Source organism: Scyliorhinus canicula, chromosome 12 (assembly GCF_902713615.1).
Source record: "Scyliorhinus canicula chromosome 12, sScyCan1.1, whole genome shotgun sequence".
NCBI classification, from domain to species: domain Eukaryota; kingdom Metazoa; phylum Chordata; class Chondrichthyes; order Carcharhiniformes; family Scyliorhinidae; genus Scyliorhinus; species Scyliorhinus canicula.
Genome location: NC_052157.1, coordinates 112965912 through 112993255, shown reverse-complemented (window position 1 = coordinate 112993255; position 27344 = coordinate 112965912). Strand labels below are relative to the sequence as shown.

The following is a 27344-nucleotide window of genomic DNA, read 5'->3' as shown; positions in this document are numbered from 1 at the left end:
TCTGGCCAGGTGTTCTGCTCTGATCACAGCTGGCAGAAGGGTGGTACAGTGGTTAGCACCGCTGCCCTGCAGCGCCAGGGACCTGGGTTCAACTCCGGCCTTGGGTGACGTGCGCAGTTTGCACCTTCTCCCCGTGTCAGCTTGGGTTTCTTCCGGGTGCTTCTGTTTCCTCCGACAGTCCAAAGATGTGCAGGTTAGGTGGATGGGCCATGCTAAATTGCTCCTTAGTGTCCAAAACGTTAGGTGGGGTTATGGGGGTAGGGAGGGGGAGTGGGGCTAGGTAGAGTGCTCCTTCTGCATTGTATGGATTCTATGATTCTAAGAACCTAACCCTGACCAGTGTAACATTACTGTCCCAGTAGACATGGCCACGCTAGCATTTGCACTAGATCACGTACGCAAATCTCCTAAGAAAGCAACAGAAGAAAACATTTACAACCACACCAATTAGTTAAGTAAAAACTGAATATAAATTTATCATTTAGGAATCACTGTACCACATATTACAGCAGGCAAAACTCGAATAGTTAGCAGCACCATGAATTCCATAGCCAGTCCATGCAGTCTGGCCCAACGAAAGTCTGTGCTTAATTGTACAGCCATCAGCAGAGTTACCAATCTGAAAATAGGATGTGACCTGCTGTGCAGAGTTTCTGCCGGTTAATGATTGCAGTTAGGATAAGTTGGAGACAGATTTCCAATGCCAACCATTTCCTGGAATGTTTAATTTGGTGTTTGCTTTGCTGTTGAAACACTAACCATTAATAAATCTATACAGAGGGATGGGGCATGGAGTTTGGTTCTGTGGTTTCTGGTGTTCTCCTGTTGCCAAATGATACACATTTCGACAAAACACTTTTCTTCCGATAGAGTGGAGTGGGGGTACCTATGGGAGGTGTTGGTGAGGTTTGGATTTGGTGAAGGGTTCATTAGATGGGTAAGGCTGCTATATGAGGCTCCAATGGCGTGCGTGGCCACGAATAGGAGGAGGTCAGAGTACTTCCGGCTTTACCGAGGGACCAGGCAGGGTTGCCCCCTGTCCCCCTTGTTGTTTGCATTGGCAATCGAGCCGCTGGCGATGGCGTTGAGGGATTCAGAGAGGTGGAGAGGTTTGGTGCGAAGTGGGGAGGAACATAGGGTGTCGTTGTATGCCAATGACCTGTTACTGTATGTGGCGGACCCGGTGGGAGGGATGCCGGGAGTGATGGAGCTGCTAGCTGAGTTTGGGACCTTTTCAGGTTATAAATTAAATTTAGGCAAGAGTGAGGTGTTTGTGGTGCACCCTGGACACCAGGAGGAAGGAATTGGTAGGCTCCCGCTTAGGCGGGCAGGGGTGAGCTTTAGGTACCTGGGGGTGCAGGTGGCCAGGGACTGGGGGACTCTTCACAAGCATAACTTCACCAGACTTGTAGATCAGATGGAGGAGGAGTTCAAGAGGTGGGACATGCTGCCATTGTCGTTGGCGGGGAGGGTGCAGTCCGTCAAAATGACGGTGCTTCCGAGGTTCTTGTTCCTCTTTCAGTGCCTGCCCATCTTCATCCCCAGGTCCTTCTTTAGGAGAGTGACTAGCAGTATTTTGAGCTTTGTGTGGGCGCATGGGACTCCGAGAGTGAAGAGGGTGTTCCTGGAGCGAGGGAGGGATAGAGGCGGGCTGGCGCTGCCCAACCTTCTGGGGTACTATTGGGTAGCCAATGTGTCAATGGTGCGTAAATGGGTGATGGAGGGGGGAGGGGCGGCGTGGAAAAGAATGGAGATGGCGTCATGTAGAGGTACGAGCCTGGGTGCCATGGTAACGGCACCGTTGCCGCTCTCCCCTAAGAGGTTTACCACGAGCCCGGTGGTGGCGGCGACCCCAAGAATCTGGGGACAGTGGAGACGGCATCGGGGGAAACAGGGGGCTCGATGGAGGCTCCACTGGGTGGCAACCATCGGTTCATCCCAGGGAACAAGGATGGAGGATTTAGGGGGTGGCAAAGGGCGGAATCAGCAAATTGAGGGACCTGTTTATTGGCGGGAGGTTTGCGGGCCTGGGGGAACTGGAAGATAAATTTGGCCTTCCCCAAGGGAACATGTTCAGATACTTGCAGGTAAAGGCATTTGCTAGGCGACAGGTAGAGGAGTTCCCTTTGCTGCCATCGCGGGGTGCGATGGACAGAGTGCTTTCGGGGGTGTGGGTCGGAGAGGGGAAGGTGTCTGACATCTATAAGGTAATGCAGGAGGTGGAGGAGTCGTCAGTGGAGGAGCTGAAGGCTAAATGGGAGGAGGAACTTTGGGAGCAGATAGAGGACGGGACTTGGGCGGATGCCTTGGAGAGAGTCAACTCTTCCTCCTCATGTGCGAGGCTTAGTCTCATCCAATTTAAGGTGCTGCACCGGGCCCACATGTCTGGGACTAGGATGAGTAGGTTCTTTGGGGGTGAGGACAGGTGCACCAGATGTTCGGGGAGTCCAGCGAACCACGCCCATATGTTCTGGGCATGCTCAGCACTGGAAGAATTCTGGAAGGGGGTGGCAGGGACGGTGTCGAGGGTGGTTGGATCCAGGGTCAAACCAGGGTGGGGACTCGCGATTTTTGGAGTTGCGGTAGAGCCGGGAGTGCAGGAGGCGAAAGAGGCCGGTGTCCTGGCCTTTGCGTCACTAGTAGCCCGACGAAGGATTCTGCTACAGTGGAAGGATGCAAGGCCCCCAAGTGTGGAGACCTGGATCAGTGACATGGCGGGATTTATAAAATTGGAAAGGGTCAAATTTGCCCTGAGAAGATCAATACAAGGGTTCTATAAACGATGGCAGCCTTTTCTGGACTTCCTGGCTCAAAGATAGGTAGCTTGGTCAATAGCAGCAGTGTTCCTTATTGTAGTGTCTCTTCTGTAACTTTATATTGTGTTAATTTGCGTTGTTGTTAAAATGCTGTGTTGTTCATGGAGGTGGGGCGAATGTTTATGATTGTTAATATTATTGTTATTTTTGGTATTTTACTATGGTGCGTTATTGTTGTATAAATTCCAAATTTTTCAATGAAAATTATTTTTAAAAAAACAAAACACTTTTCTTCATCCAGGACTCGACAGGCTGAGTATCGCCCAACTCTCCTGACAGAGGGAGGACTTTCTGAACAACTCTATGTAGTCGGGGGAATGTTGCGAAGGGGACATTCTTCCTAAAGGAAGGAAGAACACTGGTTTCTATGCAGGGAGCAGGGATGGTGGGTGTGGGCACCTAGACGGCTAACGTGTATCTCCTGGCTGTTGCCTGAAGAACTGCATCAGAGACCACAATGTTTAGGCTCCAGGTTAAAGAGATGCTGTGTGGATAATGGGGTCCTTGGGTGGTCTAAAGTGTAGTCGCTGTGGTGATATGCATCACTGAAGATACACAAGGGGTTAATGTAAATACACGTAGACTAGCTAGACACCAGAGGGAGCACCAGAGACATGACATACAGACACTCAACCAATAGGTCAGTAAGATAAGACACGACCAATGGGCATTCACGATACACACAGAGGTGACACTACCACGGGGTGGGGGGGGGGGGGGCATTACACCAACCCATATATAAAGGACACAACACACGATCTTCCTTTTTCCAGTGGAGATACTCAGTGAGTAGAGACACAGGGTTGATTCAACATCACACCTACCACCTGGATTGTAGCAGACTAGTTTGTCAGTCTGAGTAGCTATAACAGGATTAACAGTAGAGACGAACCTAAGTTGGAGAATTATACATAGTTGAATAAACGCGTTGAAGCTTTCTTCTCGTTTAAACCTTCCTTTGTCAGAGTGCACATCAAGGAAGAAGCTTATGCTACGTCAAGAGCATAACAAGACATGGTACCAACGGAGTGACCTGTTAAATCCTTATAGTTACAACTCAGCAAGCAGTGACAACCAGCAACTTGAAGCTGTTCTGGTGGATTCCAGCTGTACATAGAACATACAGTGCAGAAGGAGGCCATTCGGCCCATCGAGTCGGCACCGACCCACTTAAGCCCTCGCTTCCATCCTATCCTCGTAACCCAATAACCTCTTCTAACCTTTTTGGACACTAAGGGCAATTTAGCATGGCCAATCCACCTAACCTGCACATGTTTGGACTGTGGGAGGAAACCGGAGCCACTGGAGGAACCCCACGCAGACACGGGGAGAACGTGCAGACTCCGCACAGACAGTGACCCAGCGGGGAATCGAACCTGGGACCCTGGTGCTGTGAAGCCACAGTGCTATCCACTTGTGTTACCATGCTGCCCAATTTGGTACATTTGGCAGTGCTCTGGTGCAAAAGCCAAAAACGGGCTGGTATTCTTGTCGTGCTAGTTTCAGGGATTGTCTTGCGGGGGAGTCCACCAACTGCCTCCATGAGCCATAGATATTGGTGGGAGGTGGATCAGAGGTGGGCTCCCAATATCTGGATCTCGTATGCTCCAGCCTCAGATGGGAATCAGTGCCAACGCTGGACATATTCATGGAGGAATTATCGCACGATGTCCGGCCTCCACCTCCCCGCCCTCTACCACCAATGGTCTGGCCATCAATCATCCAACTTGCCCAATGTTGGGGGCACATGCCTTTTCCCATAAATTGGAAAGGTGATAATTCTCATTATCCATTGGGTGATTCATGACTCAATTAAATAGCCATTTTTCCTCAGGCTCAATTTTTTCAATAACTAATAAACAGAATCACACAAAGATTTTTTTCTAAATTCCCAAGTTTTAATCCCCCTGTGTTCCTTCTCCCGAGTTCCTCAACAACAGTTTCATGGAGATTAGTCTTGAATTTCCGGGGACCACCAGTTCAACCCTGAGGGTTCGGCAACTCGATGCAGATAGAAGTGGCCTAATCTCCAGAAAACAGGTGGAACGAGAGCCAATTTGGGAATCTAGACTAAATGGGGGGCAATTTTGGTTTGACTGTTTAAGGCAGTCGGTGGCCATGAAGGGTGGGGTAAAAGGTAGATCTTCTTCAGGGGCAGTTGGGTGTGAATTGGAGATCCACTCTCCTTCCCCCCTCACACATACACACACAGCCCCAAGTCAGCTAACGTCTTCTGAGAAATTCAGGGCTTTCAGTGGATGAACGGACCATCAGACTGTCACAATCTAGGGGCCCACTAGATCTAGTGGGCCCCTAGACTACCCCCCCCCCCCTCAAATCTTGAGTGGGGGAGTCAGCTGTAAAACTCCAGATAAGGCAGAATCCCAGTTCAACAAATGGGATTGAATCCTGTGGATCTTCTGGGCTACACCAAAAGGCCAGTTTCTATTCCCAATCTATCCAGTGTTCCCTGAGGATACGTAGATATTGCTACGGTCAAAAAATAAACTCTTGGCTCATTGTCTACTTGGGCAGTGTTGCAGAATACCATCATGGGGATGGAAAGAGAGGCAGGCGATTGTTTATGGAGCCTGTTTGCTTTGCCCACACAACCTTTTAAAAGCATTGATCACTTATCCCCTTTTGACCCTGTTTGTCCACTTTCCCCACCTAGTCATCTGGCTTTGAGCTAATGAAGTGGGCAGTGGCTTAACGTTAGAACTCTTCCTTGGGGCCCACAGCTGAGAAAATGGGATTAGCGTCTGCCTGTGTTTTCATCCAGTTTACGATTTGCGCCACATTTCCGAACAGGTAGACGGGGAAATGGATCCCGTTCCAACTGTGCTGCTGGGGGAACGTGTCCTCCATGTCCTTTTGCTGCTTTGTTGTGGAGTTTTGCAAGTGGCCGTTATGCTGTTAGAGAGGTAATGCCGAACTTCCGTCAGCAACAAAGCAAACTGCAGGGTTAGACTTCCCCCACCTGCTGATTTCTATCCTGCAAATAGGAGCACAGAATGGGAAAATCCCAACCCAGGACTTACCATGATTCCATCCTCCATCTTACCCTTATTCTGCTCTATTCTACCAGGACAGGATTGGGGCAGGAAGACAGGAATGCATTTATATAGCACCTTACAATAGCTCAGAAGGGGAGGTGGTAGCGTAAGTGGTATTGACACTTGACCAGTAATCTAGAGGCCCGGGGTGATGCTCTAGGGGCCCAGATTCGAATCCCGCCAATGCAGATGGTGAAATTTGAAATCAATAAAAAAGAAAATTTGGAATTAAAAATCTCTTTTTAAAATTAAATTTAGAGTGCCCAATTAATTTTTTCCAATTAAGGGGCAATTTAGCGTGGCCAATCCACCTAGCCTGCACATCTTTTGGGTTGTGAGGGCAAAATCCACACAAACACAGGGAGAATGTGCAACCTCCACACGGACAGTGATCCAGTGCCGGGATCGAACCTGGGACCTCGGCGCTGTGAGACAGCAGTGCTAACCACTGTGCCAGGAATTAAAAGTCTAATGATGACCATGAAACTGTGGTCGGTTGTTGTTAAAAACCCATCTGGTTCACTAATGTCCTTTAGGGGAGGAAATCTGCCGTCCTTGCCCGGTCTGGCCTACACATGGCTCTCGACCCACAGCAAAGCTACCCTCTGAAATGGCCTACTCAAACCACTCAGTTCAAGGGCAATTAGGGATGGGCAGCAGCCCACATCCCATGAATGAATCGAAAGAGACATCATACAGCCAATGATGGATGTGGCCATTATTGTAATGCAGAAAATGTACTCACAAACGGCTGCCGCAGATTTGAGCTAATAATATTTTAGTGATTTCTGTTGCGGAATTAATGTTGGGCAATTTTCTTGCTCGTTCCTTCAAATAGGGAATCGTCTCGATCCAGCTGGGGCAGTAGTTGAATCTGAAACACGGCACCGCCGCCAGTGGGGACAGCATCACTAATTGGCCACTGCTGACATTTGGCGGCAACAACCTTCTGCTCTGTACGTGGGACATTTTAAATTGCCATCGCTGTGTTGAGAAGGCAATGAGCCGTTTATGAGCAAACGCTGGCCCCTAACTTGTTGACAGGTTATGAGCTCACTGCCACAGATCTAGAGAAGAAGCAGACTTAAAGGGGGGGGGGGGGGGGGGACTAACGGTTAACTGAATGCCGTATTTTAGCACAGAATCAGTATTTACAAAGGAGAGGTTGTGAAATAACCTCCAGCACTGACAGTACTGCGTCAGTCTGTTTACAGGAATACAAGAGGCAAACAGCGAGTGGTAAGCATGCCAGGAAACACCACAGTGACACAGGGTCCAAGATTTGCAAAGTGCCAATCAGGGAGGGAAAATTGGGGGATGGGATAATGAGCAAAATATGCAGAGTCTGTCCCCATATCACCACGAAGATTGAATAACTGCCTTGGGTTGAAGCACGCAACCAGTACGATTATCGACCCAATCTCAGGCCAAGCCTTATCTGAATGGCAGTAGTGTGTGGTTTGCTCCGTGGTGTATGAGCTGAAGTCTGGACACAGCCCCTGCGAGAATCGCAGTGAAAGTGAATTGCAGGCCCTCATCACGAGTCGTGAATTTTCCTTATCACCACTTCAATAAAATGTTCTCTTCCTGTCCTTGTGCATGAAATAACATATTTTTTTGCAATTTTAATTTTCAAAACATTTTAGTTTAAAGATTGATTACGGGCTCCATCTTGTGGCTGCTGTGGGATTGCCCTCAAAACGTGGAGCTTTAGGCACTGTTAGCCCCCCCCCCCCCCCCCCCCTATCCGTCTCCTGTGCCCCTCCCCCCGGCTGTGGTCTGAGAATTGGCCCAGTTCTCCAAGCACTGGGATTTGTGTCGGGTTTCCTTTCGATTCCAATGTGAAAAACACATTCACCACTGACCTGCCACCACATCCTGGGCTCGTGCGCAGTCAATTCCAGCCCCACTTGACTTGGAGTCGCAACACAGATAAAATTAGGTGTTAGATTATTAGTAAATAAACAGCAAGGACTCTAGACAAACGAGGCAGGCTAACATAACTAATCATATTTATTTACACCTCAATTGTACAGAAGCGGCAGACAGGCATTGCAAAGTAGGGGATAATATTGCTATCACCAATTTGGCTGTGTAGCCTTGTAGAAACATGCTTCCCCCGTATAGAACATATTGTAGATTATGTGGTGCCACACTCAGAATAGTTATTGTTCTTTAATCACTGTCATATTGGCCGGCGTCACGAATGTAGCTACAGGTCCAGCGAAAGGGCAGCTGGTCTGTTCAGCAGTCCAGGTCACCCATTCCCAAGAAAGAGAAAGGCGGAGTGTTTAGGGTAGCTGAAGGGCACTGCATGTCAACTATGCCCTTAGTCCCCATCCAGTCAAGGTTGCTTTGATCTTTCAACAATATATGTCAGGATCAGGCCACTCAACAATACCCTGTGGCAAGACCATGGACAAAAGTGTGCAGGCTATAAAATGTAACCGTAAACTGCCGACATATATAAATGCGAGCGATCGTTGTTACATGAAAGACAATTGGGCCACTGTACATTCACTGTTTAATGTATTACAACACTGGGTCGTTTTAGCTCAGTTGGCTGGACAGCTGGTTCATGATGCAGATCAAGGCCAACAGCGCGGCTTCAATTCCCGTACTGGCTGAGGTCATTCATGAAGGTTCCGCCTTCTCAACCTTGCCCCTCACTGGAGGTGTGGTGACCCTCGGGTTAAATCACCACCAGTCTGCTCTCCCCCTCAAAAGAGGAAAGCAGCCAATGGTCGCCTGGCTTTACTTACTTCCAACGCGGTACACTTCCCAGTTGAGAGCTCCTCGATGTCTTTAAAGTTGTGCCCTGAAAATAATAATTTTAACAAAACCTAAATGTATTATGCATCGCTGTCAGATATCTGGATGCAATGAGGTGTCACTGTCTGGGACCTTATTTCTAACACCTCAATGCTACGTCTCCACAGGCCAAAAATGCCTATCACGCTGAGTTCTGCAGCCACAACATCGAAACTAGGAGCTGGACAACAATAATGGCAGCTATGCAACTGCCCCCAGTCTTCAAAAGCTGAGGGGCGCTAATGGCCTCTTCATCAAACCTTTCTCCCTGTATTCGTTGTAACAGCAACCTTTAAAGGCTCTTCATTTATGGAACATCCAGCCAGGCGTGGTTACGTGTCGCTACGTTCACCAGTTGAGTGTTGAGAAGAAGCAGTTTGGTTGCTCAATGTCCCACAGGAAGTGATGTCAAACTCTGCGCTCACTCTGGTAGGCTGAAAGCAAAAAGACACGGAATATCAGAGTCCGGACTGCGAAGGGTGTGTGTCGGGAATGATGGTGTGGAGGGGGGTTATTCGGAATTCCGTGTCTGGTATGGCAGGGGGGGTTTGCGAGTCTGGAATGGTGATGTGGGTGGGGGAGGAGGGCGGTCTGGAATTATGGCAGGGGGATGCATGATGCGTGCCTGGAATGGGGGATGGTTGAGAGTCTGGAATGGAGGGGGGGGGTTTGGGTTGGCTCAAGAATGGAGTTGGAGGTGAGAGAAGGGGGTTGACAGTTATCATGGGGTGGGGACATGCTAGGTTCACACCTGGAGAATTATGATGCTGCTGTGAGGAGAGGACGAGGGGGCGCGCGAGGACGAGGGCGCGCGCGAGAGAGGGAGGGCGCGCGCGAGAGAGGGAGGGCGCGCGCGAGAGAGGGCGCGCGCGAGAGAGGGCGCGCGCGAGAGAGGGCGCGCGCGAGAGAGGGCGCGCGCGAGAGAGGGCGCGCGCGAGAGAGGGCGCGCGCGAGAGAGGGCGCGCGCGAGAGAGGGAGGGCGCGCGCGAGAGAGGGAGGGCGCGCGCGAGAGAGGGAGGGCGCGCGCGAGAGAGGGAGGGCGCGCGCGAGAGAGGGAGGGCGCGCGCGAGAGAGGGCGCGCGCGAGAGAGGGAGGGCGCGCGCGAGAGAGGGAGGGCGCGCGCGAGAGAGGGAGGGCGCGCGCGAGAGAGGGAGGGCGCGCGCGAGAGAGGGCGCGCGCGAGAGAGGGAGGGCGCGCGCGAGAGAGGGAGGGCGCGCGCGAGAGAGGGAGGGCGCGCGCGAGAGAGGGAGGGCGCGCGCGAGAGAGGGAGGGCGCGCGCGAGAGAGGGAGGGCGCGCGAGAGAGGGAGGGCGCGAGAGAGAGGGAGGGCGCGCGAGAGAGGGAGGGCGCGCGAGAGAGGGAGGGCGCGCGAGAGAGGGAGGGCGCGCGAGAGAGGGAGGGCGCGCGAGAGAGGGAGGGCGCGCGACAGAGGGAGGGCACGAGAGAGAGGGAGGGCACGAGAGAGAGGGAGGGCGCGCGAGAGAGGGTGGGCGCGCGAGAGAGAGAGGGCGCGCGAGAGAGAGAGGGCGCGCGAGAGACGGAGGGCACGAGAGAGAGGGAGGGCACGAGAGGGAGGACACGAGAGAGAGGGAGGACACGAGAGAGAGGGAGGGCGCGAGAGAGAGGGAGGGCGCGAGAGAGAGGGAGGGCACGAGAGAGAGGGAGGGCACGAGAGAGAGGGAGGGCACGAGAGAGAGGGAGGGCACGAGAGAGAGGGAGGGCACGAGAGAGAGGGAGGGCACGAGAGAGAGGGAGGGCACGAGAGAGAGGGAGGGCACGAGAGAGAGGGAGGGCACGAGAGAGAGGGAGGGCGCGAGAGAGAGGGAGGGCGCGAGAGAGAGGGAGGGCGCGAGAGAGAGGGAGGGCGCGAGAGAGAGGGAGGGCGCGAGAGAGAGGGAGGGCGCGAGAGAGAGAGGGAGGGCGCGAGAGAGAGGGAGGGCGCGAGAGAGAGGGAGGGCGCGAGAGAGAGGGAGGGCGCGAGAGAGAGGGAGGGCGCGAGAGAGAGGGAGGGCGCAGAGAGAGAGGGAGGGCGCGAGAGAGAGGGAGGGGCGCGAGAGAGAGGGAGGGACGAGGAGAAGGGAGGGCACGAGAGAGAGGGAGGGCACGAGAGAGAGGGAGGGCACGAGAGAGAGGGAGGGCACGAGAGAGAGAGAGGGCACGGAGAGAGGGAGGGCACGAGAGAGAGGGAGGGCACGAGAGAGAGGGGGCACGAGAGAGAGAGAGGGCACGAGAGAGAGAGAGGGCACGAGAGAGAGAGAGGGCACGAGAGAGAGAGAGGGCACGAGAGAGAGGGAGGGCACGAGAGAGAGAGAGGGCACGAGAGAGAGGGAGGGCACGAGAGAGAGGGAGGGCACGAGAGAGAGGGAGGGCACGAGAGAGAGAGAGGGCACGAGAGAGAGAGAGGGCACGAGAGAGAGAGAGGGCACGAGAGAGAGGGAGGGCACGAGAGAGAGGGAGGGCACGAGAGAGAGAGAGGGCACGAGAGAGAGAGAGGGCACGAGAGAGAGAGAGGGCACGAGAGAGAGAGGGCACGAGGAGGGGGCACGAGAGAGAGAGAGGGCACGAGAGAGAGGGAGGGCACGAGGGAGAGGGCGAGCACGAGAGAGAGGGAGGGCACGAGAGGGAGGGAGGGCGCGAGAGAGAGGGAGGGACGGCACGAGAGAGAATGGGCATGAACAAAGAACAAAGAAAATTACAGCACAGGAACAGGCCCTTCAGTCCTCCCAGCCTGCGCCGATCCAGATCCTTTATCTAAACCTGTCTCCTATTTTCCAAGGTCTACGTCCCTCTGTTGCCGCCCGTTCATATACATGTCTAGATGCCTCTTAAATTATGCTATCATGCCCGCCTCTACCACCTCCGCTGGTAAAGTGTTTCAGGCACCCACCACCCTCTGCATAAAAAACATTCCACGCACATCTCCCTTAAACTTTCCCCCTCTCACCTTGAAATCGTGAACCTTGTAACTGACACCCCCACTCTTGGAAAAAGCTTGTTGCTACCCACCCTGTCCATACCTCTCATAGTTTTGTATACCTCAATCAGGTCCCCCCTCAACCTCCATCTTTCCAACGAAAACAATCCTAATCTACTCAACCTTTCTTCATAGCTAGCACCCTCCATACCAGGCAACATCCTGGTGAACCTCCTCTGCACCCTCTCCAAAGCATCCACATCCTTCTGGTAATGTGGCGACCAGAACTGCACGCAGTATTCCAAATGTGGCCTAACCAAAGTCCTATACAACTGTAACATGACCTGCCTACTCTTGTACTCAATACCCCATCCGATGAAGGCAAGCATGCTGTATGCCCTCTTGACCACTCTATCAACCTGCGTTGCCACCTTCAGGGTACAATGGACCTGAACTCCCAGATCTCTCTGTACATCAATTTCCCCAGCACCCTTCCATTGACCATATAGTCCGCTCTTGAATTTGATCTTCCAAAATGCATCACCTCGCATTTGCCTGGATTGAACTCCATCTGCCATTTCTCTGCCCAACTCTCCAATCTATCTATATTTTGTTGTATTCTCTGACAGTCCTCCTCGCTATCTGCAACTCCACCAATCTTAGTATCATCTGCAAACTTGCTAATCAGACCACCTATACCTTCCTCCAGGTCATTTATGTAGATCACAAACAACAGTGGTCCGAGCACAGATCCCTGTGGAACACCACTAGTCACCCTTGTCCATTTTGAGACACTCCCTTCCACCACTACTCTCTGTCTCCTGTTGCCCAGCCAGTTCTTTATCCATCTAGCTAGTACACCCTGAACCCCATACGACTTCACTTTTGCCATCAACCTGCCATAGAAAACCTTATCAAACGCCTTACTAAAGTCCATGTATACGACATCTACAGCCCTTCCCTCATCAATTAACTTTGTCACTTGAGGGGGAGAGAGCGAGAGGGCTGCTGGCCCAGAGTTGGAGGAGGAGGTCAGGTGCCCACTCTGTGAGCTTTTTGGTTTGCATACAGCTGGCACTGCCCACCCACCTGCCGGGATGATTTCAGGATAGTTGCAATGCGCTTCACCGAGTGCGGGTCTGCTCCTTCAGTCCTGTGCTGGAGGAGGACGCGGATGTTGGGAACGTAACTCCACGAGCGTCCCAGAGCTGGCTTCACACCCCCGCCAGGGTCCTGGACCACACTGTTCGTCACCTGACAAGCGAGAACAACCAGTGTAACCAGTCAATGAAAACAGTTTACCCGGTCATTATCTCATTGCTGTTTTGGGCGCTTGCTGTGAGAAAATCATCCTGCATCAGGAGCCACATTTCAGAAGTACTTCACTGGCTGGAAAGCACTTTGTTCCCAGATTAAAAGGCACCAGATAAGTGAAAGTGTCCTTTTCTCTGATCGAAATGTGGCCCTGCACAAACCTCGGTCTTCAGGAAAGGATGAAACACACAGATGAGCAAAACATGGATAAGTAATTACAGAACAGGAACTTATATTTATCCAGTGCCTTTAATGTGAATTATGTCCGAAGGCGACCCACAGGAGCAATTATAAAACAAAATGTGTTGCGGAGCTCCGTGAAGAGGTGAAGGTGAAGTCGCCACAGTCACAGATGACCACAGGCTGATTTCCCCTTTGAGGGCGACAACTGACTGGTTTAACTGATTTCGCCGATTTAATCTGAGGATCAGCACACCTCAGGTGAGAGGCAAGGTTGAGGTGGGGCCTTCATGAACAACCTCAGCCGGTACAGGTATTGAACCCATGCTGCTGGCCTTGCTCCGCGTCATGAATCAGCTGTCCAGCTCACTGAGCTCAACTGGCCCCTGAGCTACGTAAAGAGATGCTAGGTTGGATGGCCAGAATGACGAAATTTTACACAAAGAAGTGTACGGTCATGCATTTGGTGACCAAACAGTTTTCGAGAGTACACAATAAATGGGAATATACTAAGAGGGTCGATGAAGCGAGAGATCCTGGTGTACAGGTACACAGGTCCCTAAATGCAGCAGTTCAAATAGACACGGTTGTTAAGAAAGCATATGGAATGCTCTCCTTCATTGGCAGAGGTACAGAATATAGAAGTAAGGATATAATGTTGGATTTGCATGGGACACTGTTGAGTCCACAACTGGAGTATTGTGTGCAATTCTGGTCACCACATTACAGGAAGGACCTTATTGCTCTGGGGAGTGCAGAGGAGGTTTGCAAGAGAAGTGTAGCTACAAGGACAGATTGGATAGGGTGGGATTATTTTCCTTGTAACAAAGAAGGCTGAGGGGTGACTTAATTGAGGTGTACAAAATTATGATGGGAAGAGATAGCGTGGACAGGATGAAATTGTTTCCCTTGGTGGAGAGGTCTAGAATCAGGGGACATTGATTCAAGATAAATGGCAGAAGGTGTTGAGGGGACATGAGGAAGGGCACTGGGAGTCTGGAATTCACTGCCCGAGTTGGTGGTGGAGGCAGAGAATCAAAACTCTTTTAAAAAGGTACCTGGATCTGCACCTTAAGTGCTGTAAACTACAGGGCTATGGACCGGGTGCAGGAAGACGGGATTAGAAAGGGCACCTGGGTGCCCTCGGACTGGCATGGACAAGATGGGCCAAATGGCCTCCTTCTGTACTGCAACTTTTCTATGATGCTATTCGATGACTAAAAGCTTGGTCAAAAGAGGTAGGCTTTCAGGGGCATCTTAACGTAGCCCTTGAAAGGTGTGCCGGTTAGGTGGATTGGCCATGCTAAATTGCCATTAGTGTCCAAAGGTTAGGCTTGGGGTTACAGGTATAGAGCGGGCGGTGGACCTGGGTGTGGTGCTCTTTCAGAGGGTTGCTGCAGGCTGGATGGACCGAGTGGCCTCCTTCTCCACTATAGATTCTAAACTGGTCAAACAGACTTTTCAGTACTCACCACTACAGCGACACCCAACTCTCTGGCCATCGTCTTCAGTTCCCTCGCAAGCTGCATCATAAGAGACATACCTAAAAATATTTTAAAAAATTAAATCCAAAGACACAACGAGCAAAGAGTTGAATCAATGTAAACTTTGACTTCAGTATTGGGAGTCAAAGGCAGCACTGTAGGGCCTGAGGGAATCTCAGCATTCATAATGTGGCGTTCATCTCTTCACCCGGTTACCTCCATAAAGCAGTTTACTCCCAAAAACCCAGATGGAGGAGGCTCTGCACAGCGCAACACAAACGTGTTGAGATATCCCCTATCTGGAGCCCTTGGATATTGGGGTCATGGAAGGTCCCTTCATCACTGGTGGGTACTTGCCCACCCAGGAAGTGGCAAAATACCACCGATGCTGGAAATAAGATAAAAACAGAAAGTGCTGCAAAATCTCAGCAGGTCTGTCAGCATCTGGGGAGAGACAAACAAGAGGTTTTTTTTGTACCCAATTATTGTTTCCAATTAAGGGGCAATTTAGCACGGCCAATCCACCGACCCTGCACACCTTGGGTTGTGGGGGTGAAACCCACGCAGACACAGCGAGAACGTGCAAACTCCACACTGACAGTGACCCAGGGCCGGGATTCAAACCCAGGTCCTCAGCGCCGTAGGCAGCAATGCTAACCACTGTGCCACCGTGCCGCCATAAGAGAAACAGAGGTAATGTTGAGTCCAATAGGACTCTTTTCCAGCGAAGTTATACGGACTTGAGATGTTAACTAACGTTTCCCCTTCCACAGATGCTGTCAGACCTGCTAAGCTTTTCAGGCCTTCTTGGATCCCATCATAAAATACCTCAGTAATTAGTGCTTGAGGTCACTGAAGAACATAATTCAGTTTATACGAGTCACTTTCTTGGTTTCACATTTCATGATTCCAATTTTCCGACTGGCCACAAGGAGGGAATAGAAATTGCCTGCTCCAGGTTGCTAATTGCTAATTCAATATCATATGTACTAGGCTTGACCATCCAATTGAATATCAGGGGCGCAATTCTCCCAAAGGGAGACAAACAGCCGACGCCGGAGTGAAGCCAGGAGTGTTTCACTCCGGCGTCGTAGGCCGCTCCTCGCCCCCTATTCTTCCCCCCCCTCAGGGGGCTAGGAGCGGCGGCTTGCTGGGAATGACGCGGCCGGCGGGGCCTAAGTGACGTCAGCCGCGCATGCGCAGGTTGGCCGGCGCCAACCTGCACATGCGCGGTTGCCGTCTTCACCTCCGCTGCCCCGCAAGACATGCGGAGGGAAAAGAGTGCGTCTTTTAGAGACGCCAGCCCGATGATCGGTGGGCACCAATCGCGGGCCAGACACCTCCTGAGCTTGCCCGTGGTGCTCGATCCTCCCTCTGCCCCCCACAGGCCCCACATGCAGCGGTCGCGTGCTGTTCACGCCGGCAGCGACCAGGTGTGGTTGGCGCCGGCATGAACCGGTCGGGTTCGGCAGGCCGCTCGCCATTTCTAATTCTCGGCAATTCTCCGAGCGGCCTGTCGCAAAATGCGACACGCCATTTTGGGGGAGGGGGGGGGGGGGGGAATCGCGGGGGGTGCCAGGGTGGCGTGGCGTGATTTGCCCGGTCCTCCCGCGATTCTCCCACCCGGCGTGGGGGACGGAGAATCATGCCCAGGCTTTTTACTGGAATGGGACCTTCATTTAACCCACCTTCTCTGTTTGGATTGACTATCGCCCCCCCCCCCCCCATTCCCAACTGTATTTTCTCCGGCTTATCAGCCAGGGTGTGTAGCCAATTAGTCCCCGAGTTCAGCATTCGGGGTTGGTCAACCCCGAGTTGACCACCACAAGGATCTGAGAGCTCACTCCTCCTGGGCGCTTTGTAGATCCCTGATAGCCCACTCCTAGAATTGCCGGCACTAGTTGAATTATTGCATGGCCTCCAACCACACTGCCCCCATTGGCCTCCCAACAGATGCAACCTGGCACTGTATCCCGCAATCTCATCCTCGCCTAGATGATTCTTAACTCTCAATGACATTGCCGATGGGGTGGGAACGGCAAAAGCTACATTTTTATAAACCAGGAAATTAATAAAAGCAGAATTAACATTCCCGTGATTTTATTTTCCTACAGATTGCTCGCAGGAATGACCTGGAAATTAATAATAATAATAATAATAATTACTTAATGTCACAAGCAGGCTTCAATGGTGTTACAGTGAAAAGCCCATTCCGAGGCCTGTTTGGGAGGCTGGAACGGGAACTGAACCCGCGCTGCTGGTCTTGTTCTGCATTATAAGCCCTGTCTTAGCCCACTGTGCTAAACCCGCCCCTTCAGAATCGCCACTCGCCTGGATGAGTGCAGCTCCAAGAAGCTCGACACCATCCAGGACAAAGCAACCCGCTTGGCACCCTATCCACAAACATTCGCTCCTTCCACCACTGACACACAGTAGCAGACGTATGTGCCACCTGCAAGATGCAGTGCAGGAACTCACCAAGGCTCCTTTGGCAGCACCTTCCAACCCATGGCTGCTACCATCTATAAGGACAAGAGCAGTAGGTTCCTGGGAACACCACAAACTGGAAGTTTTGCTCCAAGTCACTCACCACCCTGACTTGGAAATATATTGCCGGTCGTTCACTGTCGCTGGATCAAAATCCGGGAACTCCTTCCCTAATAGCACAGTGGGTGTATCTACACCTCGTGGACTGCAGCGGTTTAAGAAGGTAGCTCCCCATCATCTGCCAATAGCAACTAGGGATGGGCAACAAGTGCTGGCATAGCCAGCAAAGCCCACATCCCGTAAACAAATTTTTAAAAAATCTGCCTTGGTTTCACATTCTTGATTCTCCCAACTAACAAAGATCCATCAATCTCAGTTTTCAAAGTTTCAATTAACTGAAGTTAACGACTTTTAGGCAGAGAGAAAGTTCCAGGTTTTCACTACTCTTTGTCTGAAGATATGATTCCTTACATCACCCCCCCCAGTGGCCTGACTCGAATTTTATGGATATTTTACTCCGGTTCTGGACTATCACCTCGGAAAATAATTGCACCCTCTCATTAAATTATTTAAATCAAATTAAACAGTTCAATTAGGTCTCCCCTTATTCTTCTATATGTGAAAGAATACAAGTCAAGTCCATGGAATCATTCTCAAAACCTTTCTAATCCTGGTGCACAGGGAAGTCGGTTTCTCCGTGCATCCTGCCCTCTAGTGGCACAGCTGAGACAGTCAGCTCACTGCAGCCACAGACCTGCAACCTGGTGTGTGTCCCAGCAGTGCCCCCCCCCCCCCCTCCCTTATCACATTTAATCCTATGGAGCTGGATAGAGCCAGCCAGTTTGAATGGGAGCATTTGAAACGCTATCTCACCTTCCAGCTGGTGACCACCCAAAATGGAGGAGAGCACAGCGGAGACGGAATCGATCACAACAGCTTTTATGGAGTTGCGAGCTCCCGTCACCTGTGGAAACAGTAGAACAGTCAGTGGGAAATCACCATCACACAATAAAAGGATATCTCTGAGGTGAGCAGAGGGGGCGGGGACTGGAATCTTGAACGGAACCATCATGCTGGGGGTTAAGAAGATGTGTGTAATTCAGTACCCTGATATTCCTAATCTGCACCCTTAGCCAGTCCCCTCTCTGCCACTCCCTACCTGTCGTATGAAGCTCATCCGGAGGTCCTGCAGGGCGTCCAGCAATCGATAGACTTCAAACACACTGACCACCTCTATCCTCTGGAGGGCTTCACTCTGCAAAATAGGAAGAGCACATGTGACAAAGGAGAGGGGCTGGAAAGAGAAGGGGAAACAAATCTTTGCATCTCTATAGAATCGAGCACGTCTCTACATAGAAACATAGAATTCCTGCTGCAGGAGGAGGCCATTTGGCCCAGTGAGTCTGCACCGACCCTTTGAAAGAGCACCTACCTAGGTGCACTCTCCCACCCCATCTCCGTAACCCCACCGAACCTGCACATCTTTAGACACTAAGGGGCAATTTAGCACAGCCAATCCACCTAACCTGCACATCTTTGGACTGTGGGAGGAAACCGGAGCACCTGGAGGAAACCCATGCAGACACGGGGAGAACGTGCAAACTCCACACAGACAGTCACCCAAGGTCGGAATCGAACCTGGTCCCTGACACTGTGAGGCAGCAGTGCTAACCACTGTGACCCCAAGTTCTGTGACTCAATGAGGTAACTTCTTTAAAAAACGGAATTATTTTTTTTTAAAGAGTAGGGAACATAGAGATAAGCGTGAGAGCCAAACCTACTCCTACCTGTCCTTCTATGCTGTCGACCTGATTTTGGATCAGTTGTAGGAGACGAGAGGCAGTCAGTCCCCCAGTAGAATCAATGTAGAGGACCTTCTGCTTCAGCTCACACGATATGTTCACTGCTAAGCTGAGGCACACCTTTAACAGGAAGGAAAGAGAGAGGTTAAATCACAGGAACGTACATTCATCTCTGCCCCACTAACTACCAGAATAATCCACTGGTGTAACTGCGACGAAATTCAGAGTAGCAAGGTCACAAGGCGTAGCATCATCACACAACCAACAGGGGGCAGTAAATTGCTTTGGAGCAGTGGTGAGGGGTCGGGGAGGATTTTTAGTCCCCGAGGGGAAATGGACATAGCGGTGAGCAGGTGTGAAATTTGACTCCACGAGCCAGCATGCTAGCTTCCCTGACTCCATTGCGTGCCCACCCCCCATTGGCAATTTGCCCCGAGGTGTGATGGGAGAAGAGCGGGCAGCAGGGTAGCCAATGCAGCTCGTTTATGGCGCATCAAATGCCTGTGGTTGAAGGTTACCTGGGCCCTGGAGGGAATGGTGAGCTGTGAATCTGTCTGGCGGTGAGGCCCTGCTGGCAGACCAGGGCCCCACAGTGCTCCACACGGATTTAGAAGCCCTCCTCAAATGCCTGGCTTCAGCTATTGTCGTAGGCTGCCCTGTGGGTGGGGTACTCCCAACAATGGTGGCCTAGCTACAGAGGCCGATTTTTATTTCAAAATGTTGGTGAGAGTGTGCCCCCATTTTGCACCGCCCCACTTACCTGTCCCAGCATCCTCGGCCTTTTGGGCAAAAGCGAGTTCCAGGTTTCCTTTGTGAGGATAAGTGTTTCCTGGTTTCACTCCCGAATGGCTAACCTCGCATTCTAAGATTATCTCTCCTTTTTCTCTATTCTCCCGTCAGAGGGAATGGTTTCTCGGCAGCCAACCTTGGCTTAAACATTTCAATTAGATCGTCCTTCTGTACTAAAGAGAATATAAGCCGCGCCTATGGGACACATCTTCATAATTTAGTCCTCTAAATCCTGATAACATCCCAGTCAATCTCTACTACACCCACTCTGAGGTCAATACACCCTTCATCCTGCCTGAGGTGCATTGTCCATATTCTTGAGAAGTCATTAACCACGGCTCCTGGCGCAGGGCACAGACAAGGATAAATAACCCAGGAGAGGATGAGGTAACCGGTGATAGATCATAACAGGTTTGGATTTTTAAATTCTGCCAATTGTAAGAGGAAAGAGACACGGGAGGCGGAAAGAGAGAGATGGGGGTGGCGGTGAATCGTGACAGTTTTAAAAAGTTCTGTGAAAGAAACTTTGATTCTTTAAAAGAAATGGTAAGTATGATTTTAACCTGGATAATCTGCAAGGCTTTCAAACATTATTGGTGACTAGGTCTGACCTGTGTTTTCCCGCAGCCTGACGCTCCGACAAACTCGGTCAGCTCTCCGGTGTAAAGGCCCGAGTCCAGCAGTGAGTCCAATCTGTAGAGATCGCAGGAATCGAACCATTCAGAGCAAGTGGAAACCAGGTACAGAACGGAGTCCAAACCCAAACACCTCAATGCTACCCGCATTACATAGTGGAGGCAACACGTCGCACAAGAAAGATGGACAGAATGGCCTGGCTGAACATTATCAAATTTTATTAGTGGCTTCTACAATGACACTGTATGGGGAACAGGAGACCAGGAGCTAGTAATCCAGTTTCCTCAGTCCGCACTGCCAAATCCAGCTCCCCGTTAGCACTGCCAAATCCGGCTCTCCCTGTCTGCACTGCCAAATCCGGCTCCCCCTGTTGCCACTGCCAAATCCAGCTCCCCCTGTTGGCACTGCTAAATCCAGCTCCCCCTGTTGGCACTGCCAAATCCAGCTCCCCCTGTTAGCACTGCCAAATCCGGCTCTCCCTGTCTGCACTGCCAAATCTGGCTCCCCCTGTTGCCACTGCCAAATCCAGCTCCCCCTGTTGGCACTGCCAAATCCAGCTCCCCCTGTTGGCACTGCCAAATCCAGCTCCCCCTGTTGGCACTGCCAAATCCGGCTCCCCCTGTTGGCACTGCCAAATCCGGCTCCCCCTGTTGGCACTGCCAAATCCGGCTCCCCCTGTTGCCACTGCCAGATCCAGCTCCCCCTGTTGGCACTGCCAGATCCAGCTCCCCATGTTGGCACTGCCAAATCCTGCTCCCCCTGTTGGCACTGCCAAATCCAGCTCCCCCTGTTGGCACTGCCAAATCCGGCTCCCCCTGTTGGCACTGCCAAATCCGGCTACCCCTGTCGGCACTGCCAAATCCAGCTCCCCCTGTTGGCACTGCCAAATCCGGATGCCTCTGTTGTTAGGATACTGGACCAGATCCCAAAATTCCTTCAGGTACTGGACGAGAAACCCCAAACAATTTTCAATTTGTAATACTGTGAGGTCACCCCAGAAGTGATTATTCTGACCAATACGTATCTTTTATATATTTTTTTAAATTTAGAGTATCCAATTCTTTTTTTTCCCAATTAAGGGGCAATTTAGCATGGCAAATTCACCTACTGCACATCTTTTTGGGTTGTGGGGGTGAGACCCACGCAGACACAGGGAGAATGTGCAAACTCCACACGGACAGTGACCCAGGGCCGGGATCAAACCCGGGGTCTCGGTGCCGTGAGGCAGCAGTGCTAACCACTGTGCCACCTATGTATCTTTTATCTTAAAAATAACTTTAATTTAAATACAGAATTAACCACATGAACATCAAAGAAACAGCTACACAATTAACAATTAAACAATTCTTAAATAAAAGGAAAAACTTCAACTTACTATCTACACTTGTAGGGCAGCAGGGTGGCACAGTGCTTAGCACTGTTGCCTCACAGCGCCAAGGATGTGGGTTCGATCCCGGCCCAGGGTCACTGCCCATGTGGAGTTTGTACATTTTCCCTTTGCCTGCGTGGGTCGCAACCCCCAACCCAAAACGATGTGCAGGGTAGGTGGATTGGCCATGCTAAACTGACGTTTAATTGGAAAAATAGAATTGGGTACTCTAAATTTAAAAAAAACATTTGCCACTATATTCGAATTAAGTAACTCAATACAGTTCAAATGCCACTTATAAATAAGGTTAAGAAACTTGCTTATCTGTGCTGACCTTTGGTGAGCTTTCAGGGACAACCTGAAAAGCCTTCTGTCTTGTCAGACTCAAATCTTCTAGCAAACTGCAAAAGTACAGACAGTCCTGGCTCCTCCCATTAATTAGATTGTCTGTATCCCACTAAGATGTCCCATGAACTGCTTAGTTTTGACTAAACACCATCCCACCATAAATTATCTACACACCAGGGATCTTCAGCAATCAAAACAGTATACATTCGCCATCTATATGTAAACAAGTAAATGGTTAGAAACAATGACACCTCACTTTCACAACTTCTTAATTACAGCTTTCGTGGACACACTGCCTCTATGTATTTTAAACCAGGATTTAAAAAATAACATTACTGTCACAAACAGAAAATATGATAGATAACAATTTCTACATTCATCACACTTTTCACACTGCTAAATCCAGCTCCCTGTGTTGATGAGGAATGACTATAGGGTACAGGTATCCTGTTAATGGGCAATATATATACTGTATTGGTATCTACAATTCTAGACAAGTTGAAAGGATTTTTTTCATCATCTAAAACCTATTAGTTGGCTGTCACCATTTCATGATAGCCTTAAAAAAATCCAGGGAAGTTAAATCAGTGCAAAAAGGCCACAGAGCACAGGCAGATCAGTAAGCTAAATTTCGGGCTCTCTGAATATTAATTTTCCTCAGTTCCTCCGAGCTGTGTATGAATGAGGAGCAGAGAAATCAGGAACGAGCATGGCGCAAATTGACCAGAAATGAAACCGGGACTTCAAGGGTTGGATTTTGCTGACTGGTTGATTAAACCTGGTGACTATCCCCCACTCCAAGTTGTGACGGTTGAAGGGTGACATAAGGGAGGTGTTTAAAATATCGAAGGGTTTGATGGGATGTATGAAGGAAGGAGGTTTCTTCAAGTAGTGGGGAAAAAAACACAACGTAAAAATTGGAGTTTAATGATTCGGGGTGAAATTAGGACGATTTGTTGAAATGAAAAAAATGAAATGAAAATCGCTTATTGTCACGAGTAGGCTTCAAATGAAGTTACTGTGAAAAGCCCCTAGTCGCCACATTCCGGCGCCTGTTCGGGGAGGCTGTTACGGGAATCGATCCGTGCTGCTTGCCGCTTAGTCTGCTTTCAAAGCCAGCGATTTAGCCCTGTGCTAAACAGCCCCTGTTCCCCAAAAGGGTGGAAGTCTGGAATCCTCCCCCAAAGAGAGAGATGTGGGGATAATTTAAAATGTAACCACTGAGATTGATAGTTCTTTGTTACACAAGGATGTCAAGGGATATGGAACAAAGGCATATGAATGGCGTCGATCAGCCATGAACTAATTGAAGGACAGAACAGGCTTGAAGAAAATGGTCTAGTCCTTTTACAAACATACATGATGACAGTGGTTAGCACTGCTGCCTCACAGTGCCAAGGACCTGGGTTCGATTCTGGCCTCGGGTGACTGCCTGTATGGAGTTTGCATGTTCTCCCAGTGTCTGCGTGTGTTTCCTCCCACAGTCCAAAGATGTGCAGGTTAGGTGGATTGGCCACGCTAAATTGCCTCTTAGTGTCAAAACTTTAGGTGGGGTTATGGGGTTGCAGGTATAGCGTGGAGGAATAGGCCAGGGTAGGGTGTGCTTTCATAGGGTCAGTACAGACTTGACAGGCCGAATGGCCTCCTCCAGCACTGTAGGGATACTATGAGCTCAGCCTTCTGTTAAAGGTGCATCGGATAATACCTACTTCTGGTTTCCTGTTGACAGGATGGCTGTGGAACCTAGAAGTTCCTCGTAGAGAACAGCACCGTTGGAAGGAAATGGAGAAAACTGGGCAAGTAGCACACGTCTCACAGCAACCAGCATCTGAGGAAAGATCCCACCATTACCATCAGATATTCAGATACAGAACTTTAAACCAGCAACTGAATCATTCAAGTTCAAATTCCCAGCTTCAAGAATTTGATATCAGTTTAAATTAAGCTGGTTATAGTAAAAGTGACCAGCAAACTGAGATTGTTACAAACCTAACTTCAACAATAATTAAATAGCACCTTTGACAATAATGTAATTTCCTCAGGTGCTTCACAGGAGCATTAAAAAACAAAGTACCACACCAAGCCAGATAAGCAGATAGTTGACCGGTGTAGCGGTATTGTCACTGGACTGGTAATCCAAGGACCCAGAGTAATGTTCTGGGGACTCGGGTTCCAATCCCACCACTGCAGAAGGTGAAATTGTAATTCAATTTTAAAAATCTGGAAGGAAGTCTAATGATGAACATGAAACCATTGTTGTAAAAACCTATCTGGTTAAATCTGCAGTCGACATTTAAGTGTCCTCTGAAATGGGCACTCAGTTTGTGGGCCATTAGGGATGGGTAATAAATGCTGACATCCACACCCATAAATAAATAAATCCTTTCGGTCAGCTGTCCCATCAGTCCCACTGTAATGTGGGTGACTCTCACCCGCCCTCTGAAATTGCTCTCGTAATTCATCCCGTTGTATCAAGTCAAGCGAGGGTAAGTAACAATGAGGAATAAACAACAGTCTTGCCAGGGATGCTTGCTGCCAGAGAATCCATTCAAAAGAATGGCAGCTTAAAACAGGGCTACGCCATTCGTTAACTCTGGCCGATAATTCTTAAAACCCTCGGTGGCAGGTCCATTCACAAGGCCTTGAATATTAAATAGGCCGCCTTTAGAGTGACCACTCGGATCAGTGTCCTCATTACCTTGTAGGAAACGGAACATTTCTGTGCCAGGTCTTCTACATCTGCAGACACCAAGTGCACCACTGAAAAAGATGGAAGAGTGGACAAGGCTGGATTAGACATCTTCAACTCCAAAATCCCAATGTGATACTTTCAGTTAGTTTAACCCACCATTCTTCCAACTATCAGCAGGAGCAATGCCCACTTGTGTGGTACCAGGGTGACGGGGATAATGCTGTGATCTCACAAGCCAAATTAGATTTATGGGTGGGCACGGTAGCACAGTTGCTTCACAGCTCCGGGGTCCCAGGTTCGATTCCCGGCTTGGGTCACTGTCTGTGCGGAGTTTGCACTTTCTCCCCGTGTCTGCGTGAGTTTCGTCCAGTTTCCTCCCCTAGTCCAAAGGCGCAGGTTAGGTGGATTGGCCATGCTAAATTTCCCTTAGTGCCCAAAAAGATTGGGTGGGGTTGTTGGGTTAAGGGGATGGGGTGGAGGTGTGGGCTTAGGTAGGGTGCTCTTTCCAAGGGCCAGTGCAGACACAATGGGCCGAATGGCCTTCTACTGCACTGTAAAATCTATGATTTACTCAGGTCAGGTCCTTGGGACCAGCAGAAGGGAGACATTGTACACCAGGGGCGGGATTCTCCCCTACCCGGCGGGGCGGGGGGTCCCGGCGTAGTGGAGTGGCGCCAACCACTCCGGCGTCGGGCCTCCCAAAAGGTGCGGAAAATTCCGCACCTTTGGGGGCCAAGCCCTCACATTGAGGGGCTAGGCCCGCACCGGAGCGGTTGGCACCACGCCGACTTGCACCAAAACTGGCATCAGCGGCCTTTGACGCCCACCGCCCGGGCTGGCCAAAAGGCCTTCGCCGGTTCGCACATGCACGCTGGGGGATTCTCTTCCACGTCCGCCATGGTGGAGGCAGAAGGGAAAGAGTGCCCCCACGGCACTGGCCCGCCCGCCGATCGGTGGGCCCCGATCGCGGGCCTGGCCACCGTGGGGGCACCCCCGGGGTCCGATCGCCCCGCACCCCCCCCCCCAGGGGCCCGCTTGCGCCGCCGATCCCGCCGCCACCAGAGATGGTTCAAATCTTGGTGGCGGGAGAGGCCTCCCAGCGGCGGGACTTCGGCCCATCGCGGGCCGGAGAATCGCCACAGGGGGCTCGCCTCGGCGCGTTTCCCGCCCCCGGGCGATTCTCCGACCCTGCTGGGGGTCGGAGAATTTCGCCCCAGGATTGGAAACCGAGTCCCAGATGTAAACAGTGCTAACATTTATATTGTATCTAGGACACTTGCTTGCGGGTCAATTAGCAGATGAATATCACTACATTACCACCAAGGGAAAGCTTGCCAACTCAGGTTGGAGACATATTCCTGGAGGTGTTCATTGCATTCTGGTTCCAAACACCCTACCTGGTGCCAAACAGTCTTTTCCCCTCTCCCAACATTTTGTGTCCCAACAAGGAGTTAAAGGGTTTTGAAAGAGAAATAAATAGAACCTCCATGATGTTTCTCCTTGTTGACCGAGTGATATCCAGGAAGGCGGGAGCCAATCTGGGAGGAATGGTCCAATCGCCGGGTAGTTACTGTCATCGCCGATTGAATTGCAGCTCGCTAAAAAGGCTGCCGAGATTCAGTTTGTAAGGGACGCGATTTGCTGGGATTAATTTAGGACAGTCCTGTTTCTTTAAAAAAAAATTGAGTGCAGCATTGCGACAGTGACTGCGATAAAACAAGCCGGGAAGAGACTGGGGACATCCCGAAAGGCGATAATAGAAACGGAAGTCTTCCTATGTGAGTACGCCCATCTGGGAAGAGGGGGTAACAGATAAGGCAGAGGTTGGTTGCTCCCTCACTACTTACATGTTACTACGTTCTGCTCTTTTAAAGACTGGATGAGCTGGGCGGTGGCCCCGGGACAGATCCCCTCCCGCAGGAACACCATGTTGTCGGGGTGGGGTGGGGGTTGTGTAGCCTTGTGTTTACTGCAGCTCAACCCCCAGCCCCGGCACTCCGAGTCTGACACTGTCCCACTAAGACACCCGCTTCCTTCCTGGTTGTAAACTCTTCCGCTCGCTACATTTTTCCCGCCAGAAACTGACACAATCGAATTTACGGTCACAAAGTTCCAAAACCCCGTGATGTCATCCTGCTTGGGTTTAAAAAACCGTAAATACTTGTGGAATCCGGCCCCTTAAAAAACCCTCCCACCGTAAATAATCATATCATTTCGAATTGGAAATAATATGGTGCAGTGGCTAGCTCTGCTGCCTCAGGCCGCTGAGGACCTGGGTTCAATCTGGGCCAGGGGTCATTGTCATTCTCATTCTCCCTGTGTTGGTCTCACCCCCACATTCCAAAATGATGTGCAGGTTAGGTGGATTGGCTTCGCTAAATTGCCCCTTAATTGGAAAAAAAATATTGGGTTCTTTAAACTTTTAAAAAAAAGGAAATGGGGCAACACGGTGGGTCGGACCGCTGCAGCGCCAGGCAACCAGGTTCGATTCCAACTGAGGGTGATTGTGTGGAGTTTGCACTTTCTCACCGTGTCTGTGTGAGTTTAATAAGGACACGGGGAGCCCACATCAGGTTAAAATAAGCAGAGAATTTTATTTACAAACTATATATACACTTCCCGGTATCAGGTTCATGCTTGGTCGGTG

At 50.6% G+C, this 27344-nt stretch overlaps 3 protein-coding genes across 5 annotated transcripts in view; 1 reads left to right on the top strand and 2 right to left on the bottom strand.

Moving 5' to 3' along the window:
• Positions 1-6636, bottom strand: part of LOC119974681 (complement factor B-like) — an 83484-nt gene extending 76848 nt beyond the window's left edge. Inside the window, exon 1 of one of the 2 annotated variants that reach the window (XM_038813789.1) lies at positions 6618-6636. Coding sequence is in view for 1 of the 2 variants with exons in the window: in XM_038813788.1 (XP_038669716.1) it covers positions 498-603 (106 nt within the window). In the remaining variant the exon portion in view is untranslated. Of the gene's footprint in view, positions 1-497; positions 649-6617 lie in introns of those variants that run through there. The other variant, XM_038813788.1, reaches the window with a different exon arrangement.
• Positions 6637-7861: 1225 nt separating this feature from the next.
• rad51d (RAD51 paralog D) lies at positions 7862-26801 on the bottom strand. Of its 2 annotated transcripts, none has more exons than XM_038813787.1 (10): positions 26545-26801; positions 24704-24765; positions 23715-23833; positions 20264-20345; positions 18849-18983; positions 18221-18316; positions 17935-18025; positions 14563-14633; positions 12686-12850; positions 7862-9117 (listed from the first exon to the last, which is right to left on the bottom strand). In XM_038813787.1, exons 1-10 carry the CDS (start codon positions 26624-26626, stop codon positions 9016-9018), a joined length of 1005 nt encoding a protein of 334 aa, XP_038669715.1. In that variant the 5' UTR covers positions 26627-26801; the 3' UTR covers positions 7862-9015. The 2 variants fall into 2 exon arrangements, with proteins under 2 accessions (XP_038669715.1, XP_038669713.1); XM_038813785.1 differs by lacking the exon at positions 26545-26801 and adding an exon at positions 26181-26319.
• The window catches only part of clip2 (CAP-GLY domain containing linker protein 2), a 197633-nt gene continuing 196650 nt past the window's right edge, over positions 26362-27344 (top strand). Inside the window, exon 1 of the mRNA XM_038813783.1 lies at positions 26362-26475. The gene's annotated coding sequence lies outside the window, so the exon portion shown is untranslated. The remainder of the gene's footprint in view (positions 26476-27344) is intronic.

What these genes read in the sequence shown, in the direction of transcription:
- rad51d (XM_038813785.1), bottom strand. Translation starts at nt 26,274, where the DNA reads ATGACAGTAACTACCCGGCGATTGGACCATTCCTCCCAGATTGGCTCC. An exon ending in CAGGCTGCGGGAAAACACAG is followed by an intron (nt 18,984 to 20,263) that starts GTCAGACCTAGT and finishes TTCCTGTTAAAG; the next exon opens with GTGTGCCTCAGCTTAGCAGT. An exon ending in TCGACAGCATAGAAGGACAG is followed by an intron (nt 18,317 to 18,848) that starts GTAGGAGTAGGT and finishes CCTATTTTGCAG; the next exon opens with AGTGAAGCCCTCCAGAGGAT.